The 16378-nt window shown below is 41.8% G+C and overlaps 1 protein-coding gene across 3 annotated transcripts in view; it reads right to left on the bottom strand.

The window, feature by feature from the left end:
* Positions 1 to 16378, bottom strand: part of LOC111223613 (disintegrin and metalloproteinase domain-containing protein 19-like) — a 269806-nt gene that overhangs the window by 21689 nt on the left and 231739 nt on the right. For all 3 annotated transcript variants that reach the window (XM_022747830.1, XM_022747833.1, XM_022747831.1), the window contains exons 15-16: positions 14459 to 14567; positions 10374 to 10578 (exon numbers count right to left, since the gene is read on the bottom strand). In XM_022747830.1, the coding sequence (XP_022603551.1) occupies positions 10374 to 10578; positions 14459 to 14567 (314 nt within the window). The remainder of the gene's footprint in view (positions 1 to 10373; positions 10579 to 14458; positions 14568 to 16378) is intronic.

Genomic DNA, 16378 nt, shown 5'->3' with positions numbered 1-16378 from the left:
GCCTCTTTTAGTAATAATGATACATGGAATGAAAGTAGTTTATTTGCTGTAATGGAGGCAAGGCTCAGTGTATTGGAAGTGCTCCTCCTCTTTCCTGCAATTCCCGAGCAGCCAGGAAACCAGAGTGGCTTGTTAGATTACCCATAACAAGAAGTGTAGGCCTAAGCCCCTGGTTATCATCCATACACTGTCCAGATCTGAATCAGTCAGTCAGTAACATTCCGGATTATAGGGCTGGTCCTGCTCTTGCAGTCCAGCCAAAAACACCCAATTTAACCTCATAACAAGACTTTAAGCATTTTTATATAACACTCCATCACTGAGCTGTATTAGTGCTGATAATAGTATTTGCATTGGTGCTGTATATCCTGCCCTCCTCTTGTTGCTGCTTTCCTATTGTTAGCAGGGCAAATCAATTTAGCGTAGGTGAATGTGTGACTGTGTGATTAGAAGCAACAGCTTTGTGCCACATGTACATTGCTGAGAAAAGGCCAGTTCAATATAATGACTCAAAATTCATCAGGCTGGATGGCAGACAATATTCTCTGCTGCCTATTTATAATATGTTACTCATGCAGCACTATTCAGTCCTTTCAGCGTGGCCCACACAATAGCTGAGATGGAATTCAAGAGGCTGGAATGAGCTGCAGAGGGAAAGCAATAGAGATGGATGGAGAAATAGAATTTACTGGTAAAGCGAAGGGAGATGCAGATATTACGCCGATGCACATATTAACTCAGCTCTTATTTTGTAGGATTTGTGTGTGTGTGTGTGTGTGTGTGTGTGTGTGTGTGTGTGTGTGTGTGTGTGTGTGTGTGTGTGTGTGTGTGTCTGTAGGTGGGTTTACTTTAGTTAGCATCTGAATCACAGCCCAATGAGATAGATGAGAAACAGTGTGTTGTTCAGTTATTCAGCAGAATATTAGTAGAGCACTGACAGCTATTTTTTTTCCAAGTTAAAGACAGCATAACAAGCTGTAAACAAAACATGGACCTTAAAGTTTGACATGGTTATTTATACATCTAGCAGACAAAGAGCAACATTAGCATTCATTTAGATTCATGTTTGTACAGGTACAATCATACATTCCATGAGTGCTGTACAACAGCACTGGGACTTTTAAATACATGTATCACTCCACTCTACAGGTGCTCTATTAACTGTTAATTAGTGTTACATTAACTGTCGATATCTATCTTAGAATGTAACAAACTTTGCAAAGATTAATATATTTCCAGTACCAACAGTACCAGTCCAGTTTCAGAACTATATGTGTTGGTGTAGCCAAATAAATGATGAACAAATCCTAATCTGTTGTTGCTTATTATTGTTAACTAATATGGTATGAGGCTGCAGGCCCTTGTACGACCAAATCACAGCTGTGCAATTCAGTACAACATCACTCTCTCTTGTGATATTGCTTAATTATTCTTTTTACATTCATACTGCCTCTCTTCACTTACTCCCAGATCCTTTTACATATGTGTTTATATATATATATATATATATATATATGTATATGCTATAAATGAAAGTTATTGTTATTATATATTATATCATTGTATTTTATGTTTCAGGTAAGTGATGCTGCCATTAAACAGCTGTTTGTCACATGCCAATGTAAAATGTACAGTAAGCAAAGCAGTGAAATGACGGTTGGACTCTACAGCAGGACAGACTGTGAAAAACTGTAAAACTGCAGAAATTTTTTTTACTTGATATCATGAAAAATATAAGATATGGCAGGAAACATCTTCAATATTATAAAGTATTGGCCCAAGCCTATATATAGTGTTTATCACTCTGCTTTGAGTTAATCACAGCTTTTTTACTTAAAATAGCTGCAGTGACAGTGAACCAAAGCAGTTAAAGTTGTTAGATGCTAGCTACTAGCTAGCTAACTAATACCTAGCAGAGTTTGTAAATTGATCAGCTTCATATAAAGTAGTAGTAGCAGTAGTATAGTATAGACCAGGAGTTTCATTGCTACAATGTATGTCTTAATTTTTTTAAACATCTTTTTACGACATTTTCATCATCTTTATCTACAGTTTTTAAACGTCTTTTGAATACAACAATACATTGTCAAGCCTTTTTGTGCAATTTTACTTAAGTCAAATAAGTACTGAACACATCAAAGTAATTAGGTCAACAGTTGAAGTCTTCACATCGCACTAGTCACAGCGCTGCTTTACATATCACTGTCTCAACATGTGTAAATCCTCTCCATATAAAAAAACGATTTTGCTTCCTTATTGTGTGGCTGAGGGGCAAGGAAGGGCTGTGTGAATCAGTGTGCTGAAGAGAACTCTACAAAGAAGTAACGGCACAAAATACGTTAGACATATTTTATATGAGGCTTATATGATGAGTGAATAAATCTGCAGTTCATTATGGACCTGCACCTTTAGGTGATTTACCGGGTAGTACGAAAAAACACTTCACTGCAGTGCCTTGTGCGTCATGGATATCTTTTAACGTTGTACAAAACACAATATGTCACAAAGAAGCTCCGAGCTTCTGAGGCTGTATTCTCATGTTTCACCTGACTTATCCGAACATCTGAAGCTCATTCTCAGCTCACTCTGCCTGTGAATAACAAGTATAGTGTATGTGTCTGTGAATTTTCTCATTCGTCCAGGTCATTGTTATCTCTCTCTCAAATTAAATCGAAGGCAACTGGACTTGTATTTGTCTGTGGAAGACGTTTCGCCTCTTATCCAAGCGGCTTCATCAGTTCTTATGTATTGGTCTCTCTAGTCCGCACTAGTCTGTAGTCTCTAGTCCGCACTAGTCAGACTAGTGTGGACTAGAGAGACCAATACAGTGATCACTGTGACCACATGACCTGAACAAAGAAGACTACACAAGATGGCGATAAACAAAGAAACTACTCAAAATGGCCGCTGAGACCACCTGGGGTGTGTGTGAGAGGGAAGGTGTGAGTTTCTTTGTTAGCCTAGCTCATATAATCTAAAAGGTACCAGGTTAGAGGGAGGAGGTTAGCTTCATGCAGGTTCTAGAACAGAGACGTACTAATATGTGTGTGAACATACGTGTACCTGATTAACTGTATTACTGACCACAACCTAATCAAACATTACAACAACCAGACATCAATCAACAAGTACATTAACAAAGTTAAGACTTCTGCTGCTTAGCTGTGCTGTGCTGTGCTGGGAAAGGTTAGGCCCAGTCAGTTAACGTTACCCAGTCCTTGGAACAAACAAAGAGGTCCTTTCCAGTGTTGTTGTGAAGTCCAGTGAGTTGGGAGGCTTCCTGGTGGAGTAAAGTCCTGTCTGGCTCTGGCTCTCCTTTGTTCTCCTTGCAGAGTTAGCTGTTCCCCGCTGACTCTGCTATGACTCCTGTTCCTTGGAAAATCAGATGGCCTTGTGTCGTAGCTGCTGATTCTGAAGAGAATTTGGTTCACTCTCAGTTAATCCGAAGCAGGTCGCTGCTGTTGAGGAGAAGAGTGTTGCAGGCTGCTGTGAGCAGGCCGGGCGAGAGAGCTGGTTTCTCAGGTAGCAGGGCTGACCTGGGCTGGGGCCTTGTTGCCCTTTGAAGAGCCGAGAGCAGAAGCTGCTCTCCAGAGCAAGCCAAGAAAGGAAGAGAGAGAGAGGAGGGCCAGAGATCTGGTTTTGTTTGGTGACACCCTTGGGGGTCACATGTCACACGCTGACCCACACTGGCTGGCCAGTAAGGTCCGTGGGGGGAAGGGTCGTCCCCAGGTGTGAACGGTGAGGAACTGTGGAGTGTGAGTTCCTTTGTCCAGTGGAGCAAAGAAACATTTGGTCTCTTGAATGATGAGTCCCAACAGTCCCCCCTTTGTTGTCAGGATGCCACCTGACGTGTCATCCTGAGAGCATAATGTATAGTTAATTTGTCAGTTCATTAAAGGGGTAACATCCGGGCATTTGTCAACACTATCTATCTTGGCTAAGCAAGATCAATCAGGTTACAAAGCAGAATTCAGATAATAACCACAATGATGGAATAGTGTTAAACAACTAACATGTTTCCTAGTTACTCATGGTGTTAGTGAGGACCGGAAAGTCAGTGATGTTAGTTTGTTAAGGTGAGATATAGAGGGTGGCACCTAGAATGACATGATTTGGAGTGTCTGGGTGAGTGTGCCATGTATATGCAACGTCCTAAACTTGTATCAGATGACAGGACATTGTTACTAATCTCACCTGTAAAGTACGACTAAGGGGTTACCTACCTACCTGCAGAATTTTACAGTAGTGTCTGATTCGATTCAGAATTTAGTTTGCTGCTGCTGCTGACAGACCCATTGTGTCCATCTGCAAGAGTGTAGGGTACCCTGAGCCTACTTACTGTCAGTACTCAGTGCGGCGAACTCTGGAGCGCAGGTGCTTTAAGTTTTCCCTAACTTGTGGCACAAAGCTGTAACTCTCTGAGTAGCTGAAGAAAGAACATTCAGAGGCATTGTCACTGTCTGAGATAACATGGTCAGAGATGACGTGGTCATTGTCTGATCCATGTGTTGACTGGTCCTGCGTCTGAGCCAGAATTTCTGCGTAAGGCTGTCTCCTGCTCCTATTGTGGGAGTGCCTGTCTCTACGCACTTGGTGGACGTGGCGGTTACGCTCAGCGCCCGTATGTGGCCTTTTGTCACCCCCCTTCGATCTGTTCTGAGGATGATCTTCTGAGGTGACAGGTCTGTGTGACGCTAAGGTGTTTGGGCTGCCAGGCTCAGTTGTTTTACCCCTTGGCTTGAAAGTGACCATGGTTTCCCAAGCCATTTTTGTCATCTTCTTTATTTCCTGCATTGCACTGATGATGCATCATCAGTGTAACGTGAGTGCGTACACAGGGATGGAGGTTTTGTAGGAACAAAGACTTGAAGGTGGAGTTTTCCTCGGAGCCTGGTGCATTCCTACCCTGAAAATATGCCTGCCTCAAACGTTTGTAAAAGTCATTGGGATGTTCATGGCGGGAGTGTTTGATTTGAGAAGCTGCAACCAAAGATTCTATCTCATCCGCAGCAGGAGAGAATTCTTCTGTCAGTGCTTGACGGAGCTCTTTGTAGTCATCTCTGACACTGGGAGGCAGTGATTGCATAAACTTGTGGACTGCTTTTGAGCTGGTCTTCCACACTAGTTTAGTTTTCTCCCTTTGGGTTGCATGGGGCAAATCAATTAGGTTGTGATCTAACTCCCTAAAGTAGTTTTCAATATGTTGATCAGAGTTGTCTGGATCAAAATGTTCAATGTCCTTTGCTATGAACTCAAGCACTTCGAGGCGGGGGCACTGTGAGGTCCCTTCTGATGAAGGCGAGACTAAGCTAGCTGGACTACAGGAAGGAGCTGAGCAGCTGTCATCACTCTCGTGGAGGTGCAGAGAGGAGGCTGAACAGTCTGGAAAAGTTTTGGTCCTCCTGTTTGAGGGGTGAGCACAGGTGAAAGTGTTATGCATCAGTGGCTGATGGGAACATGAATATCCTCTACTGGATAAACTACCTGTCTCTTCAGTGTTAATTTCAGGAAGATGGGAAGTCAGGTGGGTGTAACCTCTGTCTCTCAGTGGAGGTTGAGGAGCTGATTTCATTTCCCAGGACTTAGAGTCAGTTGGGAATTGGTCCCATCTTCTGAGTGGAGGTGGAGTTAACCTGTCATTAAGGGAAGAGTGTGAAGCAGAAAAACCAGAATCACAGGCACTGAACGATTGTGGTGGAGCAAGGCATTCTGATTTAACCCTTAACAATTCCTCCTTGTGTGAGCAGAGATCTAACTCTGCTGCATGCAGGTCTCCTAAGTAGCGCATTGCTTTCTTGATAGCTTCCTGAACTTCCTGGAGGAGAAAAGCATTTTGAGCTCTAAGCGATTTTACCTCCTCCTCTAGGGCTGCTTGGCTATGAAGGGCAATGCTGGTCTGCCTGTGGAAGTTCAACAGCACACATCTTAACAATGGGCCTTTGGATGCAGTCTGAGCATCACCTCTGTCACTGAGTAGCAAGTCTATTTCTTTACTGCACTCACTGGAATTTAACTTGCTGATAAATTCTAGGTAGCCAGGCTTCAGGCTCTGTGCTAGGGAAGAAATAAACTGCTCTACACAGGAGTTCTCCATTGTTGTGTCTGGGAAAGAGGGAGGTTAAACAAGTTGTTTCACAAAACAAGAAGGCAATGTAGTTGGCTGTGGTGTTGCGCTGGCAGACACCTTGTAGTGTAGTTTGGCAGTACACTAGCCTAACTAAACAATGCAGTGGCCTACACTATGGGGGTAGCTTCCTGTGGACGAGGGGTAGCTACACTAGTGGGCATAAAGATTAGGGACAGTAAAGGGAAGTGCAGGTTTACTGTCTGCTTAAGAAATGTTTCAAAAAGCAGTGACTGAGATGCAAGGGCAGTAACAGTCCGAGGATTATCTCTTCAAGTTGACTCAGGCTGTAATGAAAGGCAGTAACAGCTAGGTGCAAAACTTCGGTTTCACAGGGCTGGCAGCACGCTGTGGCTCTACCTCAGACTCTATTTCTTACTCAGGCTGAAATGCTTGGCAGTATCATCCAGGTACAAGCTCTCTGTATTACACAGGGCCTTCGGCACACAGTGTCTAAGTTAAAGGGAGCAGCACTTGAATTAACAGCCAATTCTGACAGCTTTACTAGATAGCATTGAACACGTGGTATTCAAACGCTGAACTGAGGTTCTTACACTTCCTACAGCATAAACTCAACTGGAATTGTTAGCAACAATAGCAGGCTCTTATTGTGATACTAAGGCTTGAGTGTTAGCTATTAGTAACTGGAGGACGTCTAATATTGCTTCAGCTAAAATTGGTAAACCAATTCTCACCACAGTGCACTTGTTTATAAGTACACCTGGACGTTTACTCCTGTGGTGGACTAAAATTTTAGCTCTAACCTTTGCGGTTTTGGCCAAATTATGAATTTAATATTGCACAATTATGAATATTTGCCAACAGTACTCGGCCTCACACGGGGCACCATTATGTTGGGTCTGAGCTCTACCTCATGAGCTGGACACCAAATATGTTGGATTCCGGTTGTCTATCAATTTATTGGCTATCATAAATTAAGAAAATATTAATATTAAAAATATAAATAGTAAATAACAACTTTAAAATTAATTAAAGTCCTCGGGGCACCAGCCTAAACTAAAAACAAAACAGCCAATATGGTTTTAGTCTCAATTTATTACCGTTAATCTGGAACTCTGATTAACCATTAGCTTACTAACTATAACGGAATTACCATATCAACAGTAAGTTAAAATGAAGGATTGGAATTCTACCAAGTAGAGGTTGACAATATTCACGCTTGTGCAACATTAAACACACCAGTAGTTATACTTAAAGGCATTTATTTACAATGGAGCAGAGTAAAACACAATGTCTAATCTAGTATATACAGGTGTGTGTATGTGTGTGTGTAGGTGTATGTGTGTGTGTCTGTGGGGACACAGACAAAGGCAAGATGGCTGATTCAAAGTGATCACTGTGACCACATGACCTGAACAAAGAAGACTACACAAGATGGCGGTAAACAAAGAAACTACTCAAAATGGCCGCTGTGACCACCTGGGGTGTGTGAGAGGGAAGGTGTGAGTTTCTTTGTTAGCCTAGCTCATATAATCTAAAGGTACCAGGTTAGAGGGAGGAGGTTAGCTTCATGCAGGTTCTAGAACAGAGACGTACTAATATGTGTGTGAACATACGTGTACCTGCTTAACTGTATTACTGACCACAACCTAATCAAACATTACAACAACCAGACATCAGTCGACAAGTACATTAACAAAGTTAAGACTTCTGCTGCTTAGCAATGCTGTGCTGTGCTGGGAGAGGTTAGGCCCAGTCAGTTAACGTTACCCAGTCTTTGGAACAAACAAAGAGGTCCTTTCCAGTGTTGTTGTAAAGTCCAGTGAGTTGGGAGGCTTCCTGGTAGAGTAAAGTCCTGTCTGGCTCTGGCTCTCCTTTGTTCTCCTTGCAGAGTTAGCTGTTCCCCGCTGACTCTGCTATGACTCCTGTTTCTTGGAAAATCAGATGGCCTTGTGTCGTAGATGCTGATTCTGAAGAGAATTTGGTTCACTCTCAGTTAATCCGAAGCAGGTCGCTGCTGTTGAGGAGAAGAGTGTTGCAGGCTGCTTGTGAGCAGGCCGGGCGAGAGAGCTGGTTTCTCAGGTAGCAGGGCTGACCTGGGCTGGGGCCTTGTTGCCCTTTGAAGAGCCGAGAGCAGAAGCTGCTCTCCAGAGCAAGCCAAGAAAGGAAGAGAGAGAGAGGAGGGCCAGAGATCTGGTTTTGTTTGGTGACACCCTTGGGGGTCACATGTCACACGCTGACCCACACTGGCTGGCCAGTAAGGTCCGTGGGGGGAAGGGTCGTCCCCAGGTGTGAACGGTGAGGAACTGTGGAGTGTGAGTTCCTTTGTCCAGTGGAGCAAATAAATATTTGGTCTCTTGAATGATGAGTCCCAACACAGTGCTACTAAAAATCGATCCATTTTGCCACATGCATAACTGAGTATAACTAACCAAATGTTTATAGTTATATTTTCTATATTTTTTCTCACGCTGCACTTCCCCTGAAGTTCTCTGGCATCCCCCCAGGGAGGCACGCCTTACACTTTGAAAACCTCTGGTATAGACTACTACTACTATGTTTCAGTTTTACAGTTTGTTCAATCATACCTGCAGGAATCCAGTAGAGAGTGAAAAACTCCAGGTCTTTGTTTATGGAAGCTGAGAAAGGCCATACTCGCAAATATTTTTTCTATCCTGTTATCTCAAAATAACAAAACTTGTTAAACGGAGATAACAAGATATTATCTGGAGAAAATGATTTTGACTGAACCTCATACACTGAGTCATGCATAATCCCGTTTTTGTTATCCCAAGATAGCGAGATATCATCAGGAGAAAACAATTTGTTGTTATCCAAAGATATTGAGATAATTATCTCATTATCTGGAGATAACAAAGCTTGTTTTCTCATTATAATGACTTTGTTAATCAGAGATCAGATGTGCCAAGCCAGTATGCAGATGGCAACTTCTAGTGCTGTAAAGTGAAAATGTCAGGACCACGCATTGATCTACGCATCAGAGAATATTTCAATCAAAGGCTAACTCTGGCAGAAATCACACTGTCTCCATGGTTACAGAATGATGCAAGAGAGGTGCACATTATCTGGAGTGAGTGTTGCTCACGACTTAGTGAGTCTCCTGATAATATCTTATCTTGGGATAAAAAAAGATAATTTCATTCATTCATTTTCTACCGCTTACCCTCTAGTAGGGTCGCGGGGGGGCTGGAGCCTATCCCAGCATCCTTTCGGGCGAGAGGCGGGGTACACCCTGGACAGGTCGCCAGTCCATCGCAGGGCACACAGAGACAAACAACCATTCACTCTCACATTCATACCTATGGTCAATTTGGAGTAACCAATCAGCCTAGTCCCCATTTGCATGTCTTTGGACTGTGGGAGGAAGCCGGAGTACCCGGAGAGAACCCACACAAGCACGGGGAGAACATGCAAACTCCACACAGAAAGACCCCGCGTCCGAGCCGGGACTCGAACCCGGAACCTTCTTGCTGTGAGGCGACAGCGCTAACCACTGCACCAAGATAATTTTCTCCTGATAAAAAAAATATTTGCGAGTTTGGCCTTTCTCGGCTTCCGTATTTGTTGGACCCTGTTAGATATTGGTCTGATCTGATAATAGAACATTACATGAAGACAGTGAAGCTACAGCTGATGTAATGTGCTGCTGTTGATGTCCGTCAGGTCTGGCTAAGAATGAGAGGCCTGGATGTTTTGTGTGCTTCTCTTTGCTAATAAAAGCCAGAAGATTCAATTAACCATTAATTAGCCTTGGAACTCAGAGTACCCGGATATTCTGGCAACCTGGACCCATGGCCCCAGCTAGTTCACATTATTATGCTATACATGTCAGAACATTACACAGTGCATGAAAACACTTTACTTCAACAGAAACCTTTGTTTGACTGTCTCCTCACCCCTGAGTTATAGGAACCTACAAAAACAGAACCACAGTAAAAAAAAAAAAAGGTGAAGATGTCTGACACCAGTGTTCAGATAGATGAGTAGAAACCCTGCAGAACAAAGCTTTAAATCCTTTGTGTCCTCTGTGCAGTGCAGTCAGTTTCCTTCTCCCTGCTCCTTGTTCTGTTGTAGGTCACTTTAAAACAACAGGCAGGTGTGCAGGTCTTTGCAAGTAGCCAAGTGTTGGTGTTGATCAAAAACCTGTTAACCTTATGGACACTCCACAGGAAATATTGTTCATTATAGACCTTTGGACTGTTAAATTAAAACTTGTTTTTTTAAATATGACATAACAACTGTATTAATCAGTCTGCTGTGGACCAACCTTTCCCTCTCCACACTTGGTGCCAGTCATGACGAGGCCGGGGTCAGGCAGGTCACCCTGGCCGTCCTGGGTGCTGTAGACGTAGGTGCCACGGCACTTAACCTCGATGCCGTCCGTCTTGATGGTGGTGTCAATGGAAACAGCATTGGTGCCTTTAGGCTTCTTGGCAGCACTGTGGCACTGGATCTTACCGCACTTGGCATCGCTGGGCAAAGATAAACGTACAAACAGACATTTAGCCTTTACTTCTGAAGTCAACAGAGCTCCATGTTCATTTTTAGCAACTCTGCTTGATCAGACAAAGCAAAGCTCCAGGTTCAGTTCCCTTGTGTTTCTCAGAGAATACTCATTTTGGATTACCTGCTTTACCCTGTGGAACTTCTTTTGGATTCTCTCTGTTTCCTTGTGCCCTTACTCCTGTGTTCCTTGTACTCTTTGATTCAGTAAAGTCCTTTCATTCCACCTACTCCCTTGTGCTGGCTGCATTTGGGTTCAGTCTTTTCTCAAAATGTGACACTATCTGCCCCTGTGTCCACTTCAAATATATAGAGGTAGCATGACAAAGTTTGATCCTTTCAACCGAAAAACTTGGAGGACGTTACACAAGAGCTGAAATCCTCCTCCTGATGCCATGTTATGCTGCCAACAAGCTTTTTGTTAATCTCAGGTGTGTACCCACAGGCCCTGAAAATTGCCATCATCAAGCAAAATCTTAAATAAGACTAGATCTAAATCTGGTATATGTCTGTTACTATGGTCAAATCCTGATTTTATATCTGTATATCTTTATGTCTAACTCCCTCTGTTTGATACGTAGATTTGGTCAGAGAAGTTAGTATGAAGCCTTGTTGCCGGTAACTTCTCTCTCTCCCTCCCTCTCTCCTGCTCGGTGTGTCTTATGTTTAGTTATTCCTCTGCCTCCTTTAGAAATAATGATACATGTAATGAAAGTAGTTTATTCGCTGAAATGGAGGCAAGGCTCAGTGTATTGGAAGCACTCCTCCTCTTCCCTGCAGTTCCTGAGCAGCAGTAGATAACCGGAGCAGCTCAGTCAGACATTCCAATTATCCACAACTACAGATCATTCCTGCCAAGACAGAACCATCTAAACACATCACTAGTGAACAATTATAGGAAGACTAGAATTTCAGTCTTAGTATTACTGGATCTCAGAGCTAAATTCGACAATGTCAACAACAACATATCACTGGAACTTTCTGGCTTGGTACTAAACTGGTTTGAATCCTACTCACAGGGCAGGGACTACTTTGTCTCAATAGGTAATTACACATCTGAGCAGATAAAAATGACGTGGAGTTCCCCAAGGCTCCATTCTGGGGGCCTCTTCTGTTCAACAGCTACATGTTCCCACCAACTCAGATTATGGAAAACAAAAAAAATATGTGACCATAATTATACAGATGACACAAATATATCACCAGGGGACTGTTATCACAAACAAGCTCAAGAAATCAAAATTGGATGTGCCAGAATTTTCTTCAATTAAACAAAGATAAAACTGAAGTAACTGAAAGTCAGACTCAGCTGAAGTTGAAAACCACAAACCAAACCAGAAATCTTAGTGTATTCACGGACTAAGACCTGAATCCACATTACGACAAGTCAGCCTATTATCACCTTAAGAACATATGAAGGAATGATTCTGTCCGAAACTTTATGATCCATGTAAGTGGCTTCCACTGTATTTCCTGTTCCTGTTTGAGTAACATCTGATAAAACTGACCAGCTGTTTTAGAAAATGAATGACTTTTCTTTTAATTATCCTACAGTATATATTGTGAGACATTTTTAAAAATGTGGATCCTCAGTGTAATGGAGAATGGACTGAATTTTCAATTTCCCCATCATGATCTACCAAATATCATTAATTCTACAACTACTGACAAATAGAAGATATAAAATCTGAATATCCATATTGTAGTGATCCGTCATACATCCACTCTCAGTTGGAGAACTGTGAGACCTTTGAATACTGTACCTCCACAGCACCGTTGGAGGGAGGAAAGAGTCATACATGATTTTTTTGTCAACATCTATATCTTTGTGATTAACATGCAGCTTCGATTGGCAAACAAACACACACACACACACACACACACACAGTGTGTCATGAGAAAAACAAGTGAAGAGGATTACAGAGTGATGGACAGATACACAGCTGTGTGTAGATTATTCACGTGTTAATAATAGCCAGATATCTAATCAGTTCTGTGTCTCACTGAGGCCAGAAAACACTCTCATGACTCCTGTGGGACTTTATAATGGATTTGGGTAGTGGTGGATCATATGAGGCAGCCGTCAGCCACCGTAATCCACAAACTCATTTACATAACTAAATCACTAAATTGACTTGACTCCATTAATTAGCTCTGGCCCTGTTCCATGGAAGCTGTCTCTGAGTTGTGTTGATGGTGTACAGAGGGCCTGGTCTGTGTGTGTGCTCATGTGACGACTACATGACTGAACTGTGATAATGAGAAACCAGGACTTTCATTATTGTTTCATAAAAGTTGCACTTTTTTATTTTGTGTACATGCTGGGGCAGCAGAACAAGCTGAAAAAACATGACAGAATACAAGCTTACCAACATCCAGGAGACACAATGTACGATGCAACATTAGCATTGATTTGGATTCCTGTTTTTGTCTACCTGGTGAATCTAAGTCCAGTATTTTCTCTCCTTTTAGCTTTGTCTTGGTCTACACCAACTCCTGAGAAAATATCTTTTTAGCTACTAAACGCTCCACTAGCTAGCCTTTAACTGTGTCTCTCTGCTGCCTGGTGCTGATTAGGTAGTGTACAATTGATATATCATTTTTACTGGAAACAGCTTCCTGCTTCTGGAAACAAGGCTGATGATGAGAGCAATGACAGCTAACCAAAACATTAAACTTGAGGGCTGTAAAACCAAAACAATGAGCTGAAAGAGGCTAAAAAGCTCTGAAGAGCAGGTGGTTATTCCATGAGAAATAGCTGTCTCATTACTCATAGTCATTTCAGGCATTATCAGTGCTTCCCTGATATACATTTGGCTAAATCATTGCCACTGCTGCAATATTATGAAGTTGCAATTACATGACTCTGCAGAGGGCTTTTAATTCGAAATGATGAATTAAGTGGCGACACAGCTGCGGTGAGAGAAGAGAAGGAAGAGAAAAAAGAAAGAAAGGAGAGAGAAACGTAGATTTAACAAGCTAACATTAAAGGAAGTATTTGTGCGCTTTGCTATTGCTATAGCTAACGTTAGCATTAACAGCTGTTTACTTACCAGTCTAGAAGAAACATGAGTTCAGCATCAAACTCCAGTGCCAATGTTAACTCTTGTTTGCTACTATTTCTACCACCTATTTTGTTCTACTGAAGTTAGCAGGAGTTTTCTTATTTCAAACCACAGCTGAATTTCTGCTGTTTTTGTCAAATTTAAATACTTTCTATTTTCAGGGTCTTAAAGATATTGTAAATATTACGGTTGAATGAACAGTTGAATTTATGGTAAAATGTTGTTTGTTTGCCCCTAGAGTTGTTGATTTTCACTGGTCTCTCAATTTGAATGAAGGGTGAAAGATGCCCACGCATAATTACAGAGTCAGATTATTGATTGGAACTTTTATTATAGTAAGGAAAAGGCAGAAACCACAGGAGGAAATAAGTGTTTTCTGATATGGTGAAATGTAGTTGGATGTTGAAAGAAAGAAAGAAATGTTAAATATAAGAAAAACAAAACGAATTATTATATTTTTTATATATTATATTTATTATAATTATATATATATATATATATATGTATATATGTATATATATAAGTTTACATAATGACAACTTAAAATGTAACTTGGTGCCTCATTATTTTGACTATCTTTATTTTTGGTATCACAAATTTTTCATGTATTTTTCTTCTTCTGGCAGATTTTTTTCATGGGTTGCCATGGGGTGCTCAGTTGTTCTACCTCGTCTCATGTCTTATGACAGAAATCCATCTGCTGTCTAGAATCCTTATTACCTGTCCTGGTATCAACCCATATATTAAGCAACCATGTTTTTCATCTGTCACCAGTATATCTTACCTTTTCTCACACTTCATGTAGTTGCCGTATTCATCTTTCCCACAGTTTCCAAAGGCATTTCCTGCTGCGTTGACGTCTTCGAAACAGGCATCATGGGCCGGTCGAGCTCCTGAAAACACAACATACTCTATCAGCCCTCTGGACTCAGGCCGTGTACTTGTCCTGCTGTTGCTAACAATGTCAGTAATGATCTCCTTCACAGACAACAAATGGCAGCGTTCTGACTCACGAAGCTCTTGGCAACAGACATAGACACAGCTAATGCTGGTCTCAGCCACCTTCCGGTCTGCTGCAAAGATGATGAAGGTGACCACAGTGTAGACCCTTATTCAGCTCAGAGACAGTGAGAGACGTGTGGCAGGAACAGTTTTTTGAGAAACACATTTGGTGTTAAAGCCAGTCAGCTCAATATCAATTTCATCCAATCAAGAGTCAGCTGTGTGTTCCCCACAGTGGAGTTTCAGCAGAGCTAAAACATGGTGACCTCACAATGAGGACAGGAACCCAAGTGAACCCTTGGATTTAATCACTGATCCTTTGGCAGCAATAACCTGAAACCAGTTCTTCAGTATCTGCTGAGTCCACTCCTCATCTCATCCAGATCTTCAGCGTTCTCACCTTCCCATCCCCACCAGTGTCTAGACCCCACAGGGCTTCCCACACTACACAAAGCTTCAGCCCCTTTTCAAATATGATACTTATCACCAAGATGCTCTGATCCCTCACTTTTGTTTTGTGTTTGTGCACTTGGCAGTTAAAAAATGTTTGTTCACTCTCTCCTGATTGAAATATACTTAGCTACCAGTTAAGAAGCCACATTTCACTAAAACTAGTGCAGTCTAATACAACAGCAGTGTGATAAATCCTCTTCATGCAGGTAGGGCTCATTGATATCAATGAGAGTAGATTAATTATGACAAAAACATTTAGACAGCATCACAAAATTACAAAATGACCAAAAGTTGAATCAACACAAGCTTTCGTAATAAACTGCCAACTGTGCAGTGTAGCTGTTTCGGAGAGAAGAGCGATTTTAACCTGAACAGAATTTCCAATAAAAGTCCAACATAAAGTGCCCACTTTCCTTTAAAGGTGTGTCCTTTCACAATCCTTTGCGGTGTGGTTTCAATCCTGCTCCTTCCAGCCCTGTGCTGCCCCCCCTACCTTCTTTGTTCTGCTCCACATGTTTTTCGGTCCTGCTGCAACCAGGTGGCTCAAGCACCTGCACCTGTCTTAGCGGTGAGGCACTCTGAGAGTTGGAGTGGCGGCCATTTTAGGATGGAACAGTTGCATTCTGGGAGAGGTAGTCGTTGCCCCGGTGGCCATTTTGTGATGTGGCAGCTGCTCCTGTATGGGAATGTAGCGTCCCTCTACCACCTGTCCCCTTGTGATGCCACAATATATACAGTATATATATATATATATATATATATATATATTGTGGCATCATATATATATATATATATATATATGTGTGTATGTATATGTATATATATATATATATATATATAACATTTTCACATGATAACTCTGGTAACTACAAAGGACACTGTCGTGGAGATCTACTGAAGAATTAACTGGCTATTCAGTGAAAATGTCCAAATACATCAGAGTCTTACAGGACACAGATACAAGTGACAAAGACTGATCCAGTGCAATCTGAGTTGAAGTATGATGGAGTATTGGGAAGCTGTGGGGGAAGAGAAATCTAAGATCTCAACAACAAAGCTGAAATATTATGAGAGTAGATCTGGAATTTTACTTTGAGAATAAAATAAGTTTAGTTTACTAATTATTTTATTCTGATAATTTGTTATATTTATGTTTGCTGAAGACTAGAACAAGCTGCCCTCTATGGCTGCAGGAGCCTGACCAATGTGAAACAGGTGAGATGTTGGCAACAGTGGGGCTTAGTCAGAA

The sequence above is a fragment of the Seriola dumerili genome, unplaced genomic scaffold (genome assembly GCF_002260705.1).
Source record: "Seriola dumerili isolate Sdu_G_001 unplaced genomic scaffold, Sdu_1.0 BDQW01000111.1, whole genome shotgun sequence".
NCBI classification, from domain to species: domain Eukaryota; kingdom Metazoa; phylum Chordata; class Actinopteri; order Carangiformes; family Carangidae; genus Seriola; species Seriola dumerili.
This window is presented reverse-complemented; position numbering and strand designations above follow the sequence as displayed.